Source organism: Scyliorhinus canicula, chromosome 11, assembly GCF_902713615.1.
Source record: "Scyliorhinus canicula chromosome 11, sScyCan1.1, whole genome shotgun sequence".
Classification (NCBI taxonomy): Eukaryota; Metazoa; Chordata; class Chondrichthyes; order Carcharhiniformes; family Scyliorhinidae; genus Scyliorhinus; species Scyliorhinus canicula.
In genome coordinates, this window is record NC_052156.1 from 4,833,415 (window position 1) to 4,854,710 (window position 21,296).

General features: G+C 45.0%; 1 protein-coding gene across 1 annotated transcript in view; it reads right to left on the bottom strand.

Annotated features, from left to right (window-relative positions):
- txnrd3 (thioredoxin reductase 3) overlaps positions 1-21,296 on the bottom strand; it is a 79,213-nt gene that overhangs the window by 43,926 nt on the left and 13,991 nt on the right. Inside the window, exons 3-7 of the mRNA XM_038812132.1 lie at positions 17,822-17,931; positions 15,252-15,356; positions 11,071-11,143; positions 7,633-7,752; positions 6,597-6,739 (exon numbers count right to left, since the gene is read on the bottom strand). Of these exons, the coding sequence (XP_038668060.1) occupies positions 6,597-6,739; positions 7,633-7,752; positions 11,071-11,143; positions 15,252-15,356; positions 17,822-17,931 (551 nt within the window). The remainder of the gene's footprint in view (positions 1-6,596; positions 6,740-7,632; positions 7,753-11,070; positions 11,144-15,251; positions 15,357-17,821; positions 17,932-21,296) is intronic.

Below are 21,296 nucleotides of genomic sequence, written 5' to 3' on the forward strand. Positions count from 1 at the left end.
ACAACAAGGTCAGTGGTAGCGGCCACACTGAGAACATGGACCCAGTTTAGACAGCACTTTGGGATAACCAAAATGTCCCTTGGGGCCCCCATCTGCAGCAATCACAGATTACCCCAGCCATGCTAGATACCACCTTCAAAAGATGGAGGGGGGACGGGGGCACACTGACGGTCAGGGACTTCTATGTAGGGTGCAGAGAGCACAAACACCACTGGACGGGACCAGACAAAAATGGGAGGACGCGCTGGGGACAGAGGTAGGATGAGGACTCTGGAGCGAAGCACTGAGCAGGGTGAACTCCAACTCCTCCTGCACAAGGCTAAGCCTAATGCAACTCAAAGTGGTGCACAGAGCGCACCTGACCAGAACCCGAACGAGCAGGTTCTTCCCGGAGATGGAGGACAAATGTGAGCGGTGCCAGAGGGGCCCAGCCAACCACACCCACGTTTTGGGCTTGCCCCAAGCATGCTGAGTTCTGGACAGCCTTCTCCGAGGCAATGTCCAAGGTTGTAGGGGTGAGGGTGAAGCCATGCCCAGTAGTGGCAACCTTAGGAGCAGTGAACCAGCCAGAGCGACACATGGGGAAGGAAGCCTAATCACACGCCGGAGAATCCTGCTCGGCAGGCGATCGGCAGCACCACCCAAAGCTGCAGACTGGCTCGCTGACCTCGGAATTTCCCCACCTGAAGAAGATTAAGTATGCCATCCGAGGGTCAGAGAAAGGCTTCCTGGATACTTGGGGGCAGCTTGTCGGCCTGTTCCAAGGCCAGCAACGAGGAGTTAGCCAGGGGGAAAAAAAAGAACCAAAGGACTGCGCCAGCCAGGGGAGGGGGTGCAGCAAAACGTACATACAGCTAGTCAAATGAAGGACAAAACAAACCTTGCTGTAAAATAAAGCACATTAGCGCAGGCAAGAAAAATGTAATGTATATAAGTAACTGTTTTTAAGTATGAGAAAATATAAAATAAATATATATATATATATATTTTATATATATATATATATATATATATATATAAAATTTGGGATCCTAAAAATAGTGGGCATAGAATATGTGCTCTTGAGATAAAAAAAAAAAGACGGGTTAGGTCGGAATATTGTGTGCAATTGTAGGCATTAAATTTTACAAAACATGGACAATATGGATTAATCAGGCTTGATGCCTACAATGGGAAACTTTACTTATGTGGAAGGAATAGATCGAGTGGAACAACATGCATTAGAGCAGAGAATATTACTACTGCATAGGATTTTTTAAAATCAAGAACTTCGAGAGAGAATAGAGAGGTATTTGATCGCAATGGCTACAAAGAATATCCATTCCTCAAAGACTCAGATCCAATTGGAAAGGTAAATCAACAATGGCTAACAAAGTGGGTTAGAACAAAGGAACTGACTTATAATGGTTGCCAACAAAAAGTGGCAAGCCTGAGGACTGGGAGTTATTTAGAATCCAGCAAGGGAGACCAAGAAACTGACTTAAAAAAGGGAAAAGAGAATATGAATAGAAGCTAGCAAGGAACAAAGGCACACTGTGAACACTTTAAATGGAAAATGTTACAGACAAATGTGGATCAATTACAGACAGACAGAGGCGAGGTCATAATGGAAGTGGGAAATGACGGAGAAACTAAACAATTACTTTGTATCCGTCTTCCCAGAGATACTAGGTAGCACAGGGACTAATGAAAATGAGGAGCTGAAATAAATTAATAAAGTAGTACTCAAAAAATTACTTCGATTACAGGATAGTACATCCCCTGGACCAGATGAGCTACATCCATACAACCCAGAGTGTTGAAAGGGCAGCACGGTGGCCTAGTGGTTAGCATAACCGCCTCACGGCGCTGAGGTCCCAGGTTCGATCCTGGGTCACTGTCCGTGTGGAGTTTGCACATTCTCCCCGTGTCTGCGTGGGTTTCGCCCCCACAACCCAAAAATGTGCAGAGTAGGTGGATTGGACACGCTAAATTGCCCCTTAATTGGAAAAAAATAATTGGGTAATCTAAATTTAAAAAAAAAAACCCAGAGTGTTGAAGAGGTGACTACACAGATAGCATTGGTGGTTATATTTCAAATTTCTAAAGAAGGTTCCTGTAGACTGGAAAGTAGCAAATATTTGAAGGAGGAAGTAGAGAACTACTGACCTGCCAGTTTGAAGTCAGCGATGGGGAAAATGTTAGAACCTATTCTAGAGGATGCGATTGGGCAGAGTCACCATGGATTTAGGAAAATAATATTTGACAAACCTCCCCACTGTGTGGTTGATAGGGCACACACCAATGCGGACTCGTCTATATTGGGAGACTAAACGCACACTGTATGCAGAACACATTCACTCAGTCCATAAACATGACCCTGACCTTAGAACATAGAACATAGAACAGTACAGCACAGAACAGGCCCTTCGGCCCTCAATGTTGTGCCGAGCCATGATCACCCTACTCAAACCCACGTATCCACCCTATACCCGTAACCCAACAACCCCCCCTTAACCTTACTTTTTGTAGGACACTACGGGCAATTTAGCATGGCCAATCCACCTAACCCGCACATCTTTGGACTGTGGGAGGAAACCGGAGCCCCCGGAGGAAACCCACGCACACAGGGGGAGGACGTGCAGACTCCACACAGTGACCCAGCCGGGAATCGAACCTGGGACCCTGGAGCTGTGAAGCATTTATGCTAACCACCATGCTACCCTGCTGCCCCCTTCCTGTTGTTTGCCATTGCAACTCACCATTTTGCTCTCATGCCCCCATGTCTATCCTTAGTTTGCCGCATTGTTCCACTGAAGCCCAATGCAAACTGGAGGAACAGCACCTCATCTTCCGATTAGTCACTTATCAGCCTTCTGAACTTCATATTGAGCTCAACAACTTCAGACCATGAACCCTCTCCTCCACCTTGACTCAAACATTTTTTTGAGCGCAACTACTCTTCCTGCCCCACAGGGCCATTTGTCACTTGTTCTTTAGTTTTACTCTCATCAAGCACTTACCTTTGTCCCCCTATTAACATATTCTATCTTGCCTTTATGCCACTATCAGCACCTTTAGTCCTTAACAGGACCATTAACACTCTCTTTGTCTTGTGTCCATGACATCTTTGTCAATCTCTCCTTAGCTCTAACCTATCCCTGTCTGTTCTGCTCCACCTTCTCTACCTACTTTGCCAACTATATCATCCATATGAACTTGAAATGTTAGCTCTGTTTCTCTCTCTTCAGTTGCTGCCAAACCCATCTGTGTTTATCCAGCATTTTCTACTTTTATTTTAGAACCTCTCCTCCACCACCGGAGGAAGTTGCAACTCAAACGGATCTCCTGCTCACCAAATGCATAGAACACTTGCTTGTCACCTACTCTCCATCACCAGGAAGATCATCGCCTGAATCCTCGCTAGCTGCCTTCTTCTAATCTCTGAAGAAATCCTTCCGTAAAGCCAATGTGGAACAGCAGACGGGGGCTGGATTCTCCGTTCTGGAGACTAAGTCCCCACGCTGGCGCAAAAAGGCCACCGATTCCCTATTCCGGGGGGAGTTAGCAGCCAGGCAGCGTAGAGCTCCCAGCTCTAGCTGCCGATACGGCCTGAAGAACTGCCGAGTCCGTGGCCGCGCATGACAGCGGCCTGCAGCAGCCGTGCCATGCTTCATGGCGGATGTCGCTCGCGGACCCGGCCCGCAAAAATAGTCCCCTCCCTTCAGCCGACTCACGGCCCCAGCCCCAAATAATGCCCCCCCCCCGGCCAACGGATCAGCCCTCCCCCGTCTCTAGTGGCGCTGCACAGAGTCTGCAGCCGCCGCGCTGAGTTCCCGACAGGTGAAACTATGAGAGACCCACGTCATTGGGATCTCGGCCGGTCGGGGACAGGAGCATCGCGGGGCGGGCCTCAGCCGATGTTCGGAGGCCGTAGTCACGGCGTACTCCTAGAGTATGCTGTTTTTCAGGGGGCGGAGCATCACGAAAGTGGCGGCGCCCCCATTTCGTCGTCATCGGGGATTCGCCACACCATCGCCGAACGTGATTTCAACGTCGGGGACCGGAGAATCCAGTCCATGATTTTCACTGTTCAGCAACTTCAAGAGAAATGCGAGGAGCAACAACATCAACAATTCTACATGGCCTTCATCAACCTGACCAATAAAGGACCGTCAAAAGCTGTCCAGAGAAATTCATCAACATCCTCCGCGACAATATGTCTCAGAGTAAGGGACAGGCCATTTTGACTGAGGTGTGGAACATTTTCTTCACTCAGAAGGTGGTAACTCTACCCCAGAGGGCTGTGGAAGCATGTTCACGACAGAAAATGATAGATTTCTGGATATTAACGACTTCAATATGGGGATAGCAGGGTAAAATAGCGTTGAGGTGGATGATTAGTCATGGCCTGTTTGAATGTCGAAGCAGGCTTGACGAGCTCACTGGTTTAATCCCGCGCCCATGTTCCTATGAATAGGAAAGCACTGGTTGGGGAGTAATCAATTTAGAACTATTTAAATGAGACAAGATAAATTTCTTTGTAGACAAGGGAGTTGCTGGAGCATGGAATGCTTTACTACAGGTGGTGGTCGAGGCAACATTTTAAAACAGAAAATTGGATAAATGTGAAGCAAAGGAAGACACACAAGACCACAGGGAAACAATGGAGCAGCTTTGGATTGATCTATCAGAGGGACAGAGTTAAGCCAGATCGATTGCTTGTGCGCTATAAACTTCAATAATCACAGAAAAACAATTTGAGCATGCTCACTTATTTCATTCCCCAATAGAATCGTCACACCAACACTTTGAATAAGTCCAATGAGCTGACTTGGCAGGCACAGGAAACAATGGAATATTTCATTCCAAATGAAATGCAACTTGCAGTACTCAAACTCTTTTTAAAGTTACAGATCTTGGATTTGCAGTCATGCAATGATAAACGCTCCAGCCATATATCCAACAGAACAACTTCCAATTCCAAGATGATACTTAGAATTAATGTTTCAGAAAAATGGTCATGTCACAAGGCAGCTACTGATACATTAAAATCTTGCATACAGAACAAACACTTGGCTTTTCCTCAATACATCAACGGCTATAAAACACAATCCGAAGTTTATATCTCAAATTAAAGTTCAAATAAATTTCAGAAATGTGACTAATCCCGAACAGATTAAGAAAAAAATTGCACTTTGATGTTCCAAAGCACTGTAGTCAATGGAAACAGACTCATGCTGTCAAAGATTTTCATCTTGCACTCACCAGGACAATTCACAAGAATAGCAAATACAAAGGGAACAACTGTTTATAAGAGTGCTGATTGGCTGGCAAGTGGCAGAGGTATTGTAATGGAGTAGGCACTAGTTAATTGATAAATGACAGTTAACTGTGAAGCTCTCACTCAATTTAAACCAAACAGGGTGCAGCACAGTGGCACAGGGGTCAGCATTGCTGCCTCACCGTGCCGAGGACCCGGGTTCGATCTTGGTGCCTGCCTATGTGGAGTTTGCCTGTGTGGAGTTTGCACATTCTCCCAATGTCTGTGTGGGTGTCACCCTCACAACACAAAAAGATGTGGTTAGGTGGATTGGCCACGCTAAATTGCCCCTTAATTGGATAAAAAAGAATTGGGTATTTTTAAAAAGATATAAACCAAGCGGGTTATCTCTGATTAGTCAAGGCATTGCACCAGGGGAAATGAGCGTTAAAATAATTCAAGAGCAAGAAAGTGGAAATGTTTTCAGGCAGAATGCAACAACTTATTCACTTCTGTAAAATGTTGCAACATACTCATCCATCTGGCCCAAAGCCCAACATCTTAAAAGCAAAATCTGTCTAGAATCATTTTACAAAACAGCAATGAGATCCCTTAGGAGAAACAGCAAAGCTTAGCAGTCCTACTTATTCTCATCTAGAAGATGCATCATTACACGAATGACAAAAGAAAAATCACACCATGTGCACTCTGATTAACAGGGTGCAATCACAGTCAAGTGTATGAATGGAACTCGAAACCTGGACAAATTCCATGGGCGGGATTTTTCAGCCATGTTCGCCCAGCAACCGGAAATTCCTGCCTGAGGTCAACGGACCTTTATATGGCGACCTTGCAACGGGCGCGGCCGAAAATTCCAGCCCCATATCTTGCAATCAAACATCTGTCCTGCTAATCAGACACATGGGGCAGGATTTACCACCCACCCCACTGCGTGTTTTTCGGAGGGGGAGGCAACCCGCTAGCAGGATCTGCTGGTCCCGCCATTGTCAACGGGATTTCCTGTTGACAGCATCCCTCGCCGCCAGGAAATCCGTGCCCACGCTTGGGACTGAAATTTCTCGTCGGCATAAACAGCCAGTAAATCCAGCCCATGGCGATCGTAATTGTAAACAATGGGATCCAACTATTTTCAATACCTTCCCAGTGTCAACTACCGTCTCGTCTGTTTTGTGGAGAATCCAGCTTCTAAAACCCCAAATATTCATAGTTTCCCACGATTAAAAGTTTTTAAAAAACAATTAGTGTTGTTTGGAAGGCAAAGGAACTGCGACAGATAACTGTAATTCTAGAAAACCAAAGATAATGTTACAAACAAAAGCTTGTCATTACATACCTTTATCTTGTGTGGCTCCAGAAACTCTGCATAGCTGTTGTTGTAAGTTACTTTCTTGTCCCGTAATGCCACCCTGTAGCCCCAGTTCAGAGAGCCAATGTAATTCTGGATGGCCTCTTTCATCTTGCCCCAATTATGGTGAACTGTAATTCATACAAAATAAGAACCCTGTCTTTAGCTTTGACAACGTAAATTTAACAGACTTGTGTAGAATCTTGAGCTTCATTGCTGACAACAATGGCTTCTATTGTTGGAGAAGCTCGCAGTACAGTTCATCAAACTCCTACAAATAAGGAACAACAGGACAAAAGCAGCAAATTCTAACCTCCATGTGTTTACCTACAAACAGCTCTACTTCAAATTCAAAAATATCTAACTTTTTTTGGGCATTGAAGTCAAGGTTAGTATGAATAGGCAGAAGATGGAAATGAAAATAAAGGGAGACAAGACCAGGGTGAGTAAACCCGAGTGGAGGGCAAATGCCAACTGGTTGGGCTGAATGCCATGTTTCCATTCAGCTCTCATGGAAGCTCTCTTGAGAAGTCCAGTTTAAACCAGAAATGGCTGAGCGGAGGACTGTTTTTTCCATGCTGTATACATCTAAGACTCTATGACTGGGAAGGAGGAGGGGAAGAATTACATATTTTTAAATTGTTCTTGGATGTTGGCAATTCTAGTACAGTAGTCACCTTTGTTACACATCTCCAGGGGACTTTTGAGTCAGGTTGCTTACACAGAGGTTACGGAGTCAACAATCAACTTTGGGATTGGGGTCACACACAGTAGAACAAGTAGAGGTAGCAGGTTCCCTTCCACAAATGCCATTAGTGAACCAGTTGGATTTTCACATCCAGCAGCTGTTGGTGATTGTCTGCTACTATCCCAGTTACATATTTATTTAATTCAACTTTACCACCATCCAAAATAGTCCCAACTATTTAATTTACCTTCCCACTGTGTCGATTACCCACCTAGTCTGTCATGTGGAGAATCCAGCTTCCAAATCCCTAAATAGTCAAAACAGCTCAGGTTTTACCTTTCTCACCAAACTCCCAGCCGAATTTACGGGAATCTGAGAGGCCCTGGCCGAGGATAGCAGCCTGGTGCATCAGCTTCTTTGGAATGCAGCCAACATTTACACAAGTACCTCCAAGCCCTGTAAAAAATATGATAGAGGAAAAACTGGTTAAAGCATCAACTGTACAGTCAATTACAAATGTTTTAAGAAAATAAAGAATGAGCTCCTGAAATCTATGGTACGGGTCTATACGGTACAGAATATACTCTGGGTTCAATACCTCAATGTCATTACGAAGAGTGGCTCGATAGGTCCATTACAGATCTGGCAAACTGGACCAGCAGGTGTGAGGGAACCACGGGGAAAAACCTACTTCAACATCACCGACACACCTGCTGCAAATACATCTGTCGAAGACAATGCTGATCAGTGATCACCACACAGCCCTTCTTCAGACAATGTTCTAGCTTCATACAGAATATATCCTCCATCCTGTTGTGGAACACTACCATCATGCTAAATGAATAAAAGAGAACCAATCTAGCAGCTCAAACTAGGCATCCATGAGTTGCTATGGACCATCAACAGCAGCAGAATCATATTCAACCACAATCTGTAACCTTACAGTTCAATATATCCCTTATGCTACCATTACTATAAGCCAAGGGGTCAAATAGGTTCAATGAGTAGTATGTACGTACCTGGAATACAACCAGGCATATCTAAAAATGACATGTTAACTGGTGAAGCTACGACACACAACTACATGCCTACTAAACATTTGGAACAGCATGTGATAGACCGAACCAGCTGACCAGAGCAGAGGAGGAAGCTCCACAAATTGCCTCAACACCAATGATGGCAGAGTCATGCAGGTCCATCCAAAAAGACAAGTCTAAAGACAAGCATCTGCAACCATCTTCTACTAGAAATGGCAAGCGGGTGATCCATCCAGGCCTCCTCCCGAGGTCCCCAGCATCACAGATGCCAATCTTCAGCCAATTCACTCCATGCGATATCAGGAAACAGCTGAATGCACTGGATACTGCAACGGTTATGGGCCCTGACAACATTCTGGATACCAAAAACCAGATTATTGTACTCCATAAATATCTATGCCCTGAGGCAAGCTGTTCCAGTACAACTACTGGCAATGTGGAAAAGTGCCCATGTGGATCTTGTCTGGTAAAAGCAGGACAAATCCAAACCGATCAATTACCGTCCTATCTGTTTACTCTCCATTACTAGCAAAGTGATAGGAGTCATCAACAATGTTACTAGAATAAAGAACAAATTAAGCAGCACTTGAGTAGTAATAACCTGATGTAGTTTACCTTCTGCCAAGATCGTTGACTGGTAACAACATATAGCTGGACCATGAAGAGTAACGAGTCTCAAGTAAGAGCACTTGAAATGAACAGACTCACAAGGATATTACATTGCGTCATGGATGGTCAAGCAGACAAATGAGTGGGTGCCCGAGAAAGCTGGTGTTAAGAGGAACTTGTTTGAGACAGTGATAGCAAGGAAGCTCACATATTTTGGACACATGATGCAAACGAGGGGAATGTTTGGAAAAAGACATAATGCAAAGGAAAACATCTGGAATACATGCAAAAGGAAGATCCAAGCTAGCTTAGATGGATAATATTAGAACATGGACTGGCTTCTCTATGGGATAGGCAGTGAAGATTGTTCACAGTGCAGCCAACTTTTGGACCGAGAACAGATGAAAGACAAGACGCCACTCAGCTCCAGACCTCATCACAACAAGCCAAATTCAAGTGCTGAGAAAGTGACTGCGCTGAAGTGTGGCAAAACACAAACTGCGCTAAAGTGTGGCAAATTGAAGTAAATGGAAATTAGGGGTAAACTCTCCACTGGTTGGAGTCATAACCAAGCACACCAGAAAGACAGTGGTGAACGTGGAAGCCAATTAATCATCTCAACACCAGGTCATGATGTAGCAGTTCCTCATGCTGGTGTCCTACTCCCAATCATCTTCAGCTACTTGGGCGGCAGGGTGGCACAGTGGTTAGCACTGCTGCCTCACAGCTCCAGGGACCCAGTTTCGGTTCCGTCTTTGGGTGACTGTGTGGAGTTTGCACGTTCTCCCCGTGTCTGCGTGGGTTTCTTCCAGGTGCTCCGGTTTCCTCCCAGTCCAAAGGTGTACAGGTTAGATAGACTGGCCATACTGAATTGCCCCTTAGTGCGCAAAAGGATGGATGGGGTTACGGGTATAAGGTAGGGGCGCGTGCCTAGGCAGGGCACTCGTTCGGAGGGTCGATGCAGATTCAATGCTTCTGCATGTAGGGATTTGATGATTCTCATATTTAATCAATAACTTTCTTTCCATTATCTTGTCAGAAGTGGGGATGCTAACCAATAATTGCAAGTGTTCAGTACCGTTCACAATTCCTCAGATACTACTACTACTAATAATATTTATTATTGTCACAAGTAGGCTTACACTGCAATGAAGTTACTGTGAGAAGCCCCTAGTCGCCGCATTCGGCACCTGTTCGTGTAGAATTCAGAATGTCCAACTCACCTAACAAGCATGTCTTTCGGGACTTGTGGGAGGAAACTGGAGCCCCCGGAGGAAACCCACGCAGACACTGAGAGAACATGCAGACTCCGCACAGACAGAGGCCCAAGCCGGGAATCGAACCTGGGACCCTGGCGCTGTGAAGCAACAGTGCTAACCACTGTGCTACCCTGCTGCCTCACATGCAGCAAGACTGGACAACATTCAGGTTTGGGCGGGTACTTAGCAAGAAAAATGTAATGCATATACACAACTGTTTATAAATATGAGAAAAGCCAATAAAAAGATTTTTTTTAAAAAGGGTATCTTGGACAAGATGGGCTGAAAGGCCTCCTGCGGTGGTGTAACTTTTCTATGATCGTATGATTCTACTTACACCACATAAGACTGCAGCTCACAACCACATTCTCTGGTGCAATTGGCGCTAGACAATAAATGCTGGCCATGTCAGCAGCACCTGCATCCCGAGTATGAAAAACAAACAAGTTTTGAAATCAAAACATCCAGATTCTTCTCACTTCCCACTGAGGAACATTTCAATCCCACTGCTTTAAATAAAACAAAATCTAGGTTTGAGGTGGAATTGTAGGAAAATGAGAATCTTAAGACTAATATACAGCCTGGTTAGATCACAGATCATAGAATTTACAGTGCAGGATGCCATTCGGCCCATCGAGTCTGCCCGGCCCTTGGAAAGAGGAGCCCAATTAAGCCCACACCTCCACCCTTTCCCGTAACTCAGTAACCCCACCTGTTACAATGGGCAATTTAGCATGGCCAACCCACCTAACTTGCACATCTTTGGACTTTAGGTTGCAAAAGTTATTTCTAACTGGTGATTATATTTAAATTGATATTGAAAATCAAAAAGCATCAACTCAAATTAGGACAGGCATAAAATAACCTACCCCATGTAGCTCCCAGAGGTGTCGGCACAACATAATCAAATACCAAGACTTTTCTTCCAAGGTTTGCAGCTTCCTGTAAACAGTAAAAACACCATTTTATTAATTTTAATTTAGTCAAACAGTAGTCAAGATTTATTCCATACATCAGGCATTCAGTCAAATCCAATATATTGTACACAACCTCCATAAAATTGCAACGACAAAAATCTCAATAGCCAGACAGAGATAAGGGTTAAAAACTGCAGTTAATGAGTATCTACCAAGACCATTAATCAAAGAATGCTGGTAACTGCCAAATAAAATATTTAACTAGCGTGAGTGAATAGAGCTGGTCCAGAGTAGTACTGCATGACTCAGAACTGTGGCACTGAATTAGTTTTTAGTCATGGTGTGGAGATATCGGCGTTGGACTGGGGTGAGCACAGTAAGAAGTCTTACAACACCAGGTTAAAGTCCAACAGGTTTGTTTCGAATCACTAGCTTTCGGAGCGCAGCTCCTTCCTCAGGTGAATGAAGAGGTGGGTTCCAGAAACACACATAGACAAAGTCAAAGATGCAAGACGATACTTTGAATGCAGTCTTTGCAGGTAATTAAGTCTTTACAGGTCCAGACAGAGCAACTGCAGAGAGGGATAATCACAGGTTAAAGGGGTGTGAATTGTCTCAAGCCAGGACAGCTTTTAGTGGACAGGCAATGGCAAACATTCAAAGAGTGCATGGGAGAACTGCAACAATTGCTCATTCCTGTCTAGCGTGAAAGTAAAATGGCTACCAATCCATGGCTTCAAGGGCAAATAGATATAGTATTAAATCCAAGGAAGAGACATATAAATTAGCCATAAAAACAACAAACTGAGGATTAGGATCAGTTTGGAACTCAGCAAAGGAGGACTGATTAAGAAAAGGAAAATAAAAAATGAGGGCAAGCTTGCGGGGAACATAAAAACTGGCTGTACATATAGAAGCTTTTACATCGAGAAAAAGATATGGTGAAAACAAATGTAGGTCCCTTACAGGGGAATTTCTAATGGGGGGCAAAGTAACTGAGAAACTAAATACATACTGTGGTTCTGTCTTCACAAAGGAGGACGCAAAGTTGCAAAGTAACAATCGACAATTCCATTGGGTGTTGCAGCCCCCGCCCAGTGACCTCATTGGCCGAGGGCCAGGGAACCGTCTGAATGGCACGAAGAGGTGGATAACAAACAGGCACCCTGAGACTCTTCCCAGGGAAGACTCGACGCAGAGGCAACAGAGAAGACTCAATGGCAGATCAGAGAACGGTTGGAAGAGGAGTGCGAGACCCATCTTCGCAGATGAGGGCCCTGATATGACTGAGGTTCAGAGGATTGGACCAGCAGCTCGACCAAGTTCATTGGCAAGGGTAGCATTGGAATCTTGGGCAAACTGTATTTGAGGTATTTTGGGAGGATATGTTTTATTGTGTTCATGAATAAATTTGGATTGAATTATGAACCTCTGCTTGCCCTTTGTTCATCTCGCAAAAAAAAGGGCACCTGGGTAAAACATTTTACTCGAACTATCAAAGTGTCTGATAATTTACAGACAAAGTGTTTTTTACAAATGGGAAGCAGTGACTGGTGGGGTACTGCAAATGGCGCTGGGACCCCAGATATTCAAAATATAACGGTTAGATCAAGGAAAGAAATGTAATACTCCAAATTTGCAGATGGCACAAAGCTGGGTGGGAGGGTGAGCTGTGAGGAGGATGCAGAATGTTTCAGTGTGATCTGAACAAGCGAAGTGGGCAAATTAATGGCAGGTGCAGTTTAAAGTGGATAATGTGAGATTATCCAATGGCTCCAAGTAGGTATTCAGGGAGCTCAGTGGTGCAGGGAGTGTGTATACAGGAGGTGGAGGGAAGTGGGGCTGGTCAAGGTGAGGGATTTGTATTTGGAGGAAGGGTTCGCCAGTCTGGAGGAGCTATGGGAGGCTAGAGCTGCCAAGGGGTAGTGAGTTCAGGTATCTATAGGTTAGGGACTTTGCACGAAAGGCCTGGAAGGGGTTCCTTAGATTGCCGGGATACACCCTGCTGGAGCGACTGCTGCTTCTGGATGTGGAAGGGGAGGAAAGAATTGGGGATATATATAAGTGGCTGGGGGAGCAGGGAGGCGAGCGTGTGGTGAAGATCAAGGAGAAATGGGAAGCGGAGTTGGGAATGGAGATCAATTGAAGTGTATGGAGTGAGGCACTGCGAAGGGTAAACGGGACCTCCTCTTGTGCAAGGATGAGCCTGATATAGTTTAAGGTGGTGTACAGGGTGTATATGACTTGGGCAAGAATGAGTGGGTTCTTTCAGGGGGTAGCAAATGAGTGTGAGGTGTGGGTGGCGGCCAGCAAATCATGCGCACACATTTGGGGTTGTGAAAAATTGGTAAGATTCTGGGCACTGTTTGCAGTCTTAGCCAGGATAGTGGAGGAGGGAGTGGACCCAGACCTTTGGTGGCGATATTTGGGGTTTTAGAGAAGCCGGAGCTCAGGGAGAGGAGGAAGGCCGATGTCATAGCCTTCGCCTCTCTGATTGCACGGCGACAAATTTTGCTGGAGTGGCGGTCGGCATCACCACCGGGGGTAGCAGCATGGTTGGGATGACCTGTATGACTTCCTGCGGTTAGAGAAGATAAAGTATGAGTTAAGGGGCTCAGCAGGGGAGTTTGAGAAAAGATGGAGGATGTTTGTGACAGTGTTTGAAAAGCTATTCATCGCAGCGGGGTGGGGGTGAAAAAGGAGAAAAATCTGTACAAATTGTATAGTTGATTGTTGGGAAGAATGTTTCCCGGGGTGTTTATTTGCTGTAACCTACTTTGATACAGGTTTGAATAAAATGCGTGTTTTTAAAAAAAGGCGGGAAAGTGAGCTTGGATGGAGTACTCTTTCAGAGGTCAGTGCAGACTCGATGAGCCGAATGGCCTCCTTCTGCACTGCATGGATTCTATCAAAAATCTTCACCAAGAGAGTGGTGAGCCTGTGGAATTTGCTGCCAGAAAGTAGTTGAGACCAAAACATTGTTTTGGGGTGGGGGGGCTTCTCTCAAAGAGTGGCGAATCCTTGAAATTCTTTACCCGAGGAAGCTGCAGAGGCAGAGCCCATGAACATTTTCACGGCTGAGAGTGATAAGATTTTTAATCAGTAGGAGAATCAAAGGCAGGAAAGTGGGCTTAGTGAGTATTAGATGGACATGATTTTTTTTAAATGGTGGAGCAGGCTCAAAGGACTGAATGGCCTACTGCTGTTCCTCTTTCTTATGGTCTTTGAACCATGGCATGCTTCAACATACTCGGGCTAAAGGAAAAAATACAATAAGCTGCAATTATATAGTGTCTTTTAACATACTAACATACCAAAGCATGCTACAGGGACATAACAAAATTTGACACAAACACCCAACAGGTTAATGGAACTGTTGTCCAAAGCCAGGTTAATGGAGAGAGGTAGACATTTTAGGAAGGGAATTACCACAACTTAGGGGCAGGTAGCTGAAGGCACCGCCATCAATGATGAAGTGACAAAAAGAAACAGGAATGCACAAAAGGTCAGAATTGGGAGATGGTGCAATTTGAAAACAAGGATGGGAACTGTTACAAATTGAGGTATTTCTAGGCCAGAAACCAATGTAGATCAGAAAGCACAGAACTTGATGCGAGTTAGGATATAGACAGCAGTTTTAGATGAGCTCAAGTAAATGTAGAGTGCAAGAGGGAGGCCAACCAGCAGAAGAGTCAAATAGTTGTATCGAGGGGAGACAAGCATGGATGAGGGTTTCTGCAAATGAGCCACGGCAGAAATAAAGAAACAAAAATGCTGGCATTGAGCATAGTAGGCGACATCTATGGAGGAACAGTTAACAATTCAGATCAACCTTTCATCACCATCTGCCTGTGCACTGGGCAGGAAAGGGTGTATTCATTTGCAAGGCACACAAGATCCGCTTGTGAGTGATCAGGGGAAATCAAATTCAAGATCAGATGGCATAAATTCAAAAACTCTTAGCTCATTAATAAAAAATGACAACAATGGGGCACATAGCAACCTCTGACATATATATATATATATATATATTATAACCTAATTGCAATAATTCCATGGATAGGTACTATCAGGTTCTATTTTCCAGTATTTGCTTTCACTATTTGTATGAAAGCCAGTCGGGTACAGTATACCTTTGAAGCTGCAAGTCCTCCGGAACCACCGCCTATAACTATGAGATCATAATCATACAGTTCACCTCCCTCCAAAAGGTTCTTCAACAAGCCATCTTCATAAGCCTGCAGGAAAAACACAATTATTGAAACAGACTTTGCATGGCCTGGTCTACTTAAACACCACCATAGCATCATTAAACAGCAGAGGCAAAGATTCAACGGTAGGCTGATGTAGAACATGCAACGATCACACTTGTTCACTAGCTTGATTCCTGGGATAATAGGGTTTTCTTCATGAGCAAGGTGGGTCTACACTCATTGGAGTTTGGAAGAAGAAGAGGTGATCTTATTGAAACACAAGATTAAGCGACTATGCAGATGTGGAGAGGATGTGTCCCTCTGAAAGGGAATCTAAAATTCAGAGGCACAGCTTTAAAATAAGGACTCTCCTATTTAAGATGGAGGAGGAGGAATTTATTCTCTCAGGATCGTTAATCTTTGGAATTCTCCTTCACAGCAAGTAGAGAGGCTGGGTTATTGAACATATTCAAGGTTAAGTTAGGCAATTTTTTGACCTACAAGGGAGTTAAGGGTTAGGGGACAGGCAGGAAAGTGGAGTTAAGGCCAGTCAGATCAGCAATGATCTTATTGAATGGCACAGTAGAATTAAGGGACCAAATAGCCACTGCTGCTTCTATTTCTTACCCTTCCCCAACGATGACAGAAAAAGGGGTTTTCAATTTATCCCAAGCTTGTCTTGGGAATGGAGATGGTGCTCCCTTTGTCAAATCACTTGGGCTGTTGGGCAGTCAAATTGAAATATTGCATTAGGCTCTCATTTATTTTTCTGCCTTCTTCAGGGAATGGGGAAAATGATCTATTTCCCAGGCTTCTGCCAATGTCTAAAAATGAGACTGAATAGTTGGGCTTGTATTTTTGACCAAGTTACCTGCGCTTATTCTCTCAACGCAGAAAGGTATCAGGTTGGGGAGGACAGTAACAAAATTGTCTCACATCATAAACAAAGAACAAAACATATTTTAAATTTATAGTCTGCATGCTTCGTTTTAAGAAGGGCTATGGATGTGTAATAGGCTGCTGAAGTAAACTGAAGTGTACTCTTCTTCCCAAATGCAAGCATAATTGTATCAAGCATCCTCTACTGCCATAATTTTCATAGTACAAAAATAGGCAATCAGTTTTCTTTTTGGTTTGTGAAGGCCAGAGTATGAAAACATGAGAATGGAACTGAAAACGTTCTATTCAAAGTTAAACAGTTACACAATGCATCCTATAAAAGTTATGCAATTGCTCTGCAACAAGCGATAAGAATCATTATTAGTGCAGCTGAAATGCAGGTTCTGCCACTGCCAATAAGTTGCCAAACAATATCAGCATTAGCACCAATTTGCATGTTCCAAGGAAGCAACACAATCATAGGACTGAAAAATTGAGGTCAGTTATCACAACCTTTGTCACATCAATGTAACATGTGGCCAAATAGGTTTTATTTTAGCTAGCATACTCAACGTTTTCCATTATATAAAGAAACTAGTGTTTTCTCTCTTCTCCGTTCCCCCTTATTTTCAAGGCTACAGAGTGAGAAAACCACAGCCTAACCAACAAGATAAAAATTTCCTTAATATTTGTTTGTTCCATTAACCATCTGGTTAGTTAAGTGTAATTTAATTGATAGAAAAATACTGCAGCATCACCGATTGCAACTTTCACTGCTCCGAACATGTCTAACCCCACCCCAAAATCCAGGGGGAAAAAAATCAATGAATTGCAAGGTAACCAGTGGAAAATACAGTCCAGACCATCTAACCTTTGCTGATGTGTCTACCTTCTCTTTGCTTCTATTTTTTAAAATTGCTCCATTCATTACCAGTTTCCCACCCAATTAAATGTTACCTTTTAGCTTCTTTCCCCTTTTGGATTTTTTTTACTAAAGTTACTCCTTCCATTGCTCACAATTTGCTGTCTTCCTTACTCAAGAACAGAAAGCATTTATTTATTTATGTTTCCCTTTTTTTAAATATAAATTTAAAGTACCCAATTCATTTTTTCCAACTAAGGGGGCAATTTAGCCTGGCCCATCCACCTACCCTGCACTATGTGGATTGTGGGGGCGAAACCCACGCAAACAGGGGGAGAATGTGCAAAATCCACACGGGCAGTGACCCAGAGCCGGGATCAAACCTGGAACCGCCTGGCTGCGTTCTCTTCCTCTCCCTGGTACAGAACCCAGAGGTATACACAAACACAGCATCAGGTACTATTAGTTAATTTGGGACAGACAGTGGAATCCGGCCTCACTTTCTTGGAATATATTGTTTCATCGCCACACCAGGCATTTACCAAGAAAGTTGAAGTGTCCATTTAAAGCAAACTACATAATCAAACAGTTCAGACATGGTTTCTGAAAACAGGAAACGGAAATGCATTTAGAAATCTTAACTAATAAAGCAGAAATAACAAACATGTAACGGAGTTAGGCAATTGCAGTTATTTCCTTTACCAATTTAAGGTTGTATGGAATTTTATTAGTGGTCGGGTATATTTATTTTCACCAAAAACCTCATCACCTGCACAGTTTTGTCACATCCACCCAGATGAGCCTTGTTAATAAATACACTGGGAACAGTCTTCTGGCCAGTCATTTCTTGTAATATATTCTGCATATTACTCCCCTCTTCTGTAAAAAAAAAAAAAGCCACATGTAAGAAAGTACAACTTTGTATCATGATAGCAAGATGGTCAAACACACATTCTATAATCTCAATTGTAATGGGCAAATCCATGTAGCACAATGGCACAGTGGTTAGCACTGTTGCCGCACAGCACCATAGATCTGGGTCTGATTCTGGCGTTGGTTGACTGTGTAGAGTTTGCACTTCCTCCTCGTGCCTGCGTGGATTTCCTCCGGGTGCTCTGGTTTTCTTTCACAGACTAAAGATGTGCAGGTTAGGTGCACTGGCCATGCTAAATTGCCCCGAGATGGGTTTTCAGGAATAGGGTGCGGGTTGGGGCTGGGTAGGGTGCGCTTTCTGAGATTTGATGCAGACCTGATGGGTCGAATGACGTTCCTCTGCACTGTGGGGATTCAAAGACTGATGTGCTGTGGTTGAAGTGCAGCCTACTCAAATGCCCCAATTTGGCCAACATCTGAATTTAAAAAGTATCTAGAGTCTGCTTTTAAGTGCTAGTCAAGGAAAAAAAGTGGATAAAGCATTATATAAAGCATTGGGAACCTGAATTGTAGCTCCAGTACACAAGAAGCTGAGAGTAGTGAGGTCATGAGTAAGGTTTCAAAGTTGCAGGAGTGTACCGGCAGGAAGGAAGGTGGTCTAAAGTGCATCTACTTCAATGCCAGGAGCATCCGGAATAAGGTGGGTGAGCTTGCGGCATGGGTTAGTACCTAGGACTTCGATGTTGTGGCCATTTCGGAGACATGGATAGAGCAGGGCGAGGAATGGTTGTTGCAGGTGCCAGGGTTTAGATATTTCAATAAGTTCAGGGAAGGTGGTAAGAGAGGGGGAGGGCTGGCATTGTTAGTCAAGGACAGTATTACGGTGGCTGAGAGGACATTTGTTGAGGACTCGAATACTGAGGTAGTATGGGCTGAGTTAAGAAACTGGAAAGGAGAGGTCACCCTGTTAGGGCTTTTCTATAGGCCTCCAAAAAGTTCCAGAGATGTAGAGGAAAGGATTGCAAAGATGATTCTGGATAGGAGCGAAAATAACAGGGTAGTTGTTATGGGGGACTTTAACTTTCCAAATATTGACTGGAAACACTATAGTTCGAGTATTTTAGATGGATTCGTTTTTGTCCAATGTGTGCAGGAGGGTTTCCTTTTTTTATATAAATGTTTTTTATTGAGTTTTCAGATTTTATATATGACAAATTATTAGAGAGAAAAAAGAAAACACAAAAATTTAACATGTATATTTACAGGTAAGCATCTTCATAACAACAATTGTGGCCGCCCCCTTTAGCCGGCATACATATTTTACATTCCCCAATATGGCCGAGGCACATGTTTATAGGCATTTATTTATAGTTTGGTTTTGGGCCTTAGCTTGCCATCAAACCCCCATAACGAACCCGTAAACAACCCCACCCCCCCACCCCCCGGCTACCTTCCCCCGATTCCCGTCCAATTTCCCCTGATTCTTGGCCACCCGACTATTCTTCCTCTTGTACGTTGGCCACAAACAGGTCCCGGAACAATTGCATGAATGGCTCCCACGTTCTATGGAAGCCGTCGTCTGACCCTCGGATGGCGAATTTGATTTTCTCCATTTGGAGAGATTCCGAGAGGTCGGACAGCCAGTCTGCAGCTCTGGGCGGTGCTGCTGACCGCCAGCCAAACAGGATTCTACGGCGGGCGATCAGGGAGGCAAAGGCAAGGACGTCCGCCCTCCTCCCCAGGAATAGATCTGGCTGGTCTGAAACCCCGAAGACCGCCACTATCGGGCATGGCTCCACCTCACCCCCACCACTTTGGACATAGCCTCGAATAAGGCTGTCCAGTAATCCACAAGTCTGGGGCAAGTCCAGAACATGTGGGCGTGGCTGGCCGGGCCTCTTTGGCACCGTTCACATCTGTCCTCCACCTCCAGGAAGAACCTACTCATACGGTTTCTCGTTAAGTGGGCTCTATGTACCACTTTTAGTTGCGTCAGGCTGAGCCTTGCGCACGTGGAGGTGGAGTTGACCCTATGCAGTGCTTCGCTCCAGAGTCCCCACCCTATCTCCATCCCCAGGTCGTCCTCCCATTTCCTTCTTGTTGCATCCAGTACGGTGTCGTCCCTTTCTACCAGTCAGTCATACAAGTCGCTACAGTTCCCTTTCTCTAGGATACTTGCGTCCAGTAGCGTCTGTCGTGGCGGTTGTGGGTACGTCCTTGTCTCTTTTCGTAAGAAGTTTTTGAGCTGCAGCTAGCTGAAATTTCTCTGTCAGTTCGTCCAGTGTTGCGATCCTGTCGTCCGTGTATAGGTCCCTGACTGTCAGTGTCCCCCCGTCCTGCCTCCACCTTTTGAAGGTGGCGTCTGTCAGTGCTGGTGTGAACCTATGGTTGTTGCAGATGGGAGCCTTGTCCGACATTTTGGTCAGGCCAAATTGTTGCCGCAGTTGGTTCCAGGATTGGAGGGTGGCTGTCACCACTGGGCTGCTGGAGTGTTTTTTGGGTGGGGATGGGAGCGCTGCCGTGGCGAGGGCCTGGAGGGAGGTCCCCATGCAGGAGGCCTCCTCCGCACGCACCCACTCGGCTTCTGGCTCCTGGATCCATCCCCTTACTCGCTCAGCTGTTGCCGCCCAGTGGTAGAATTGTAGATTCAGGAGGGCTAGCCCCCCCCCCCCCCCCCCCCCCCGGATTTTGTTTTTTGTACGACCTTCTTTGGGATCCTAGCATTTTTACCCCCCCATACGATCGCCATGATAAGTTTGTCCAGCGCTTTGAAAAAGGCCTTGGGGATGAAGTTCGGAATGGATCTAAACAGGAAGAGGAACCTGGGCAGTACGTTCATTTTGATCGTCTGGACTCTCCCCGTGAGGGAGAGCGGGAGTGTGTTCCATCTTTGCAGGTCCTTTTTAAACTTCCTCCGTCAGGCTGGTGAGGTTCCATTTGTGGATCCCTTTCCAGTCATGGGCTATTTGGATCCCCAGGTAGCGGAATTTGTGTCGGGCTTGTTTGAACGGCAGCCCCTTTAATGCTGCCCCCCCCCCCCCCCTTGCGGGTGTACTGGGAAGATCTCACTTTTGCTCATGTTGAGTTTGTAGCCCGAGAAGGCTCCAAACTCTTTCAGGAGCGCAATGATTCCGTCCATGCTGCTTTGTGGGTCCGAGATATAGAGGAGCAGATCACCCGCATAGAATGAGACTCTGTGCTCTCTACCTCCCCTTCGGATCCCCCTCCAATTTTTTGCTGCCCTGAGCGCGATTGCTAGCGGTTCGATTGCTAGTGCGAACAGCAGCGGGGACAGTGGGCATCCTTGTCTGGTGCCCCTGTGCAGCTGGAAGTATTGGGAGTTGGTATTGTTGGTCCGTACACTCGCCATG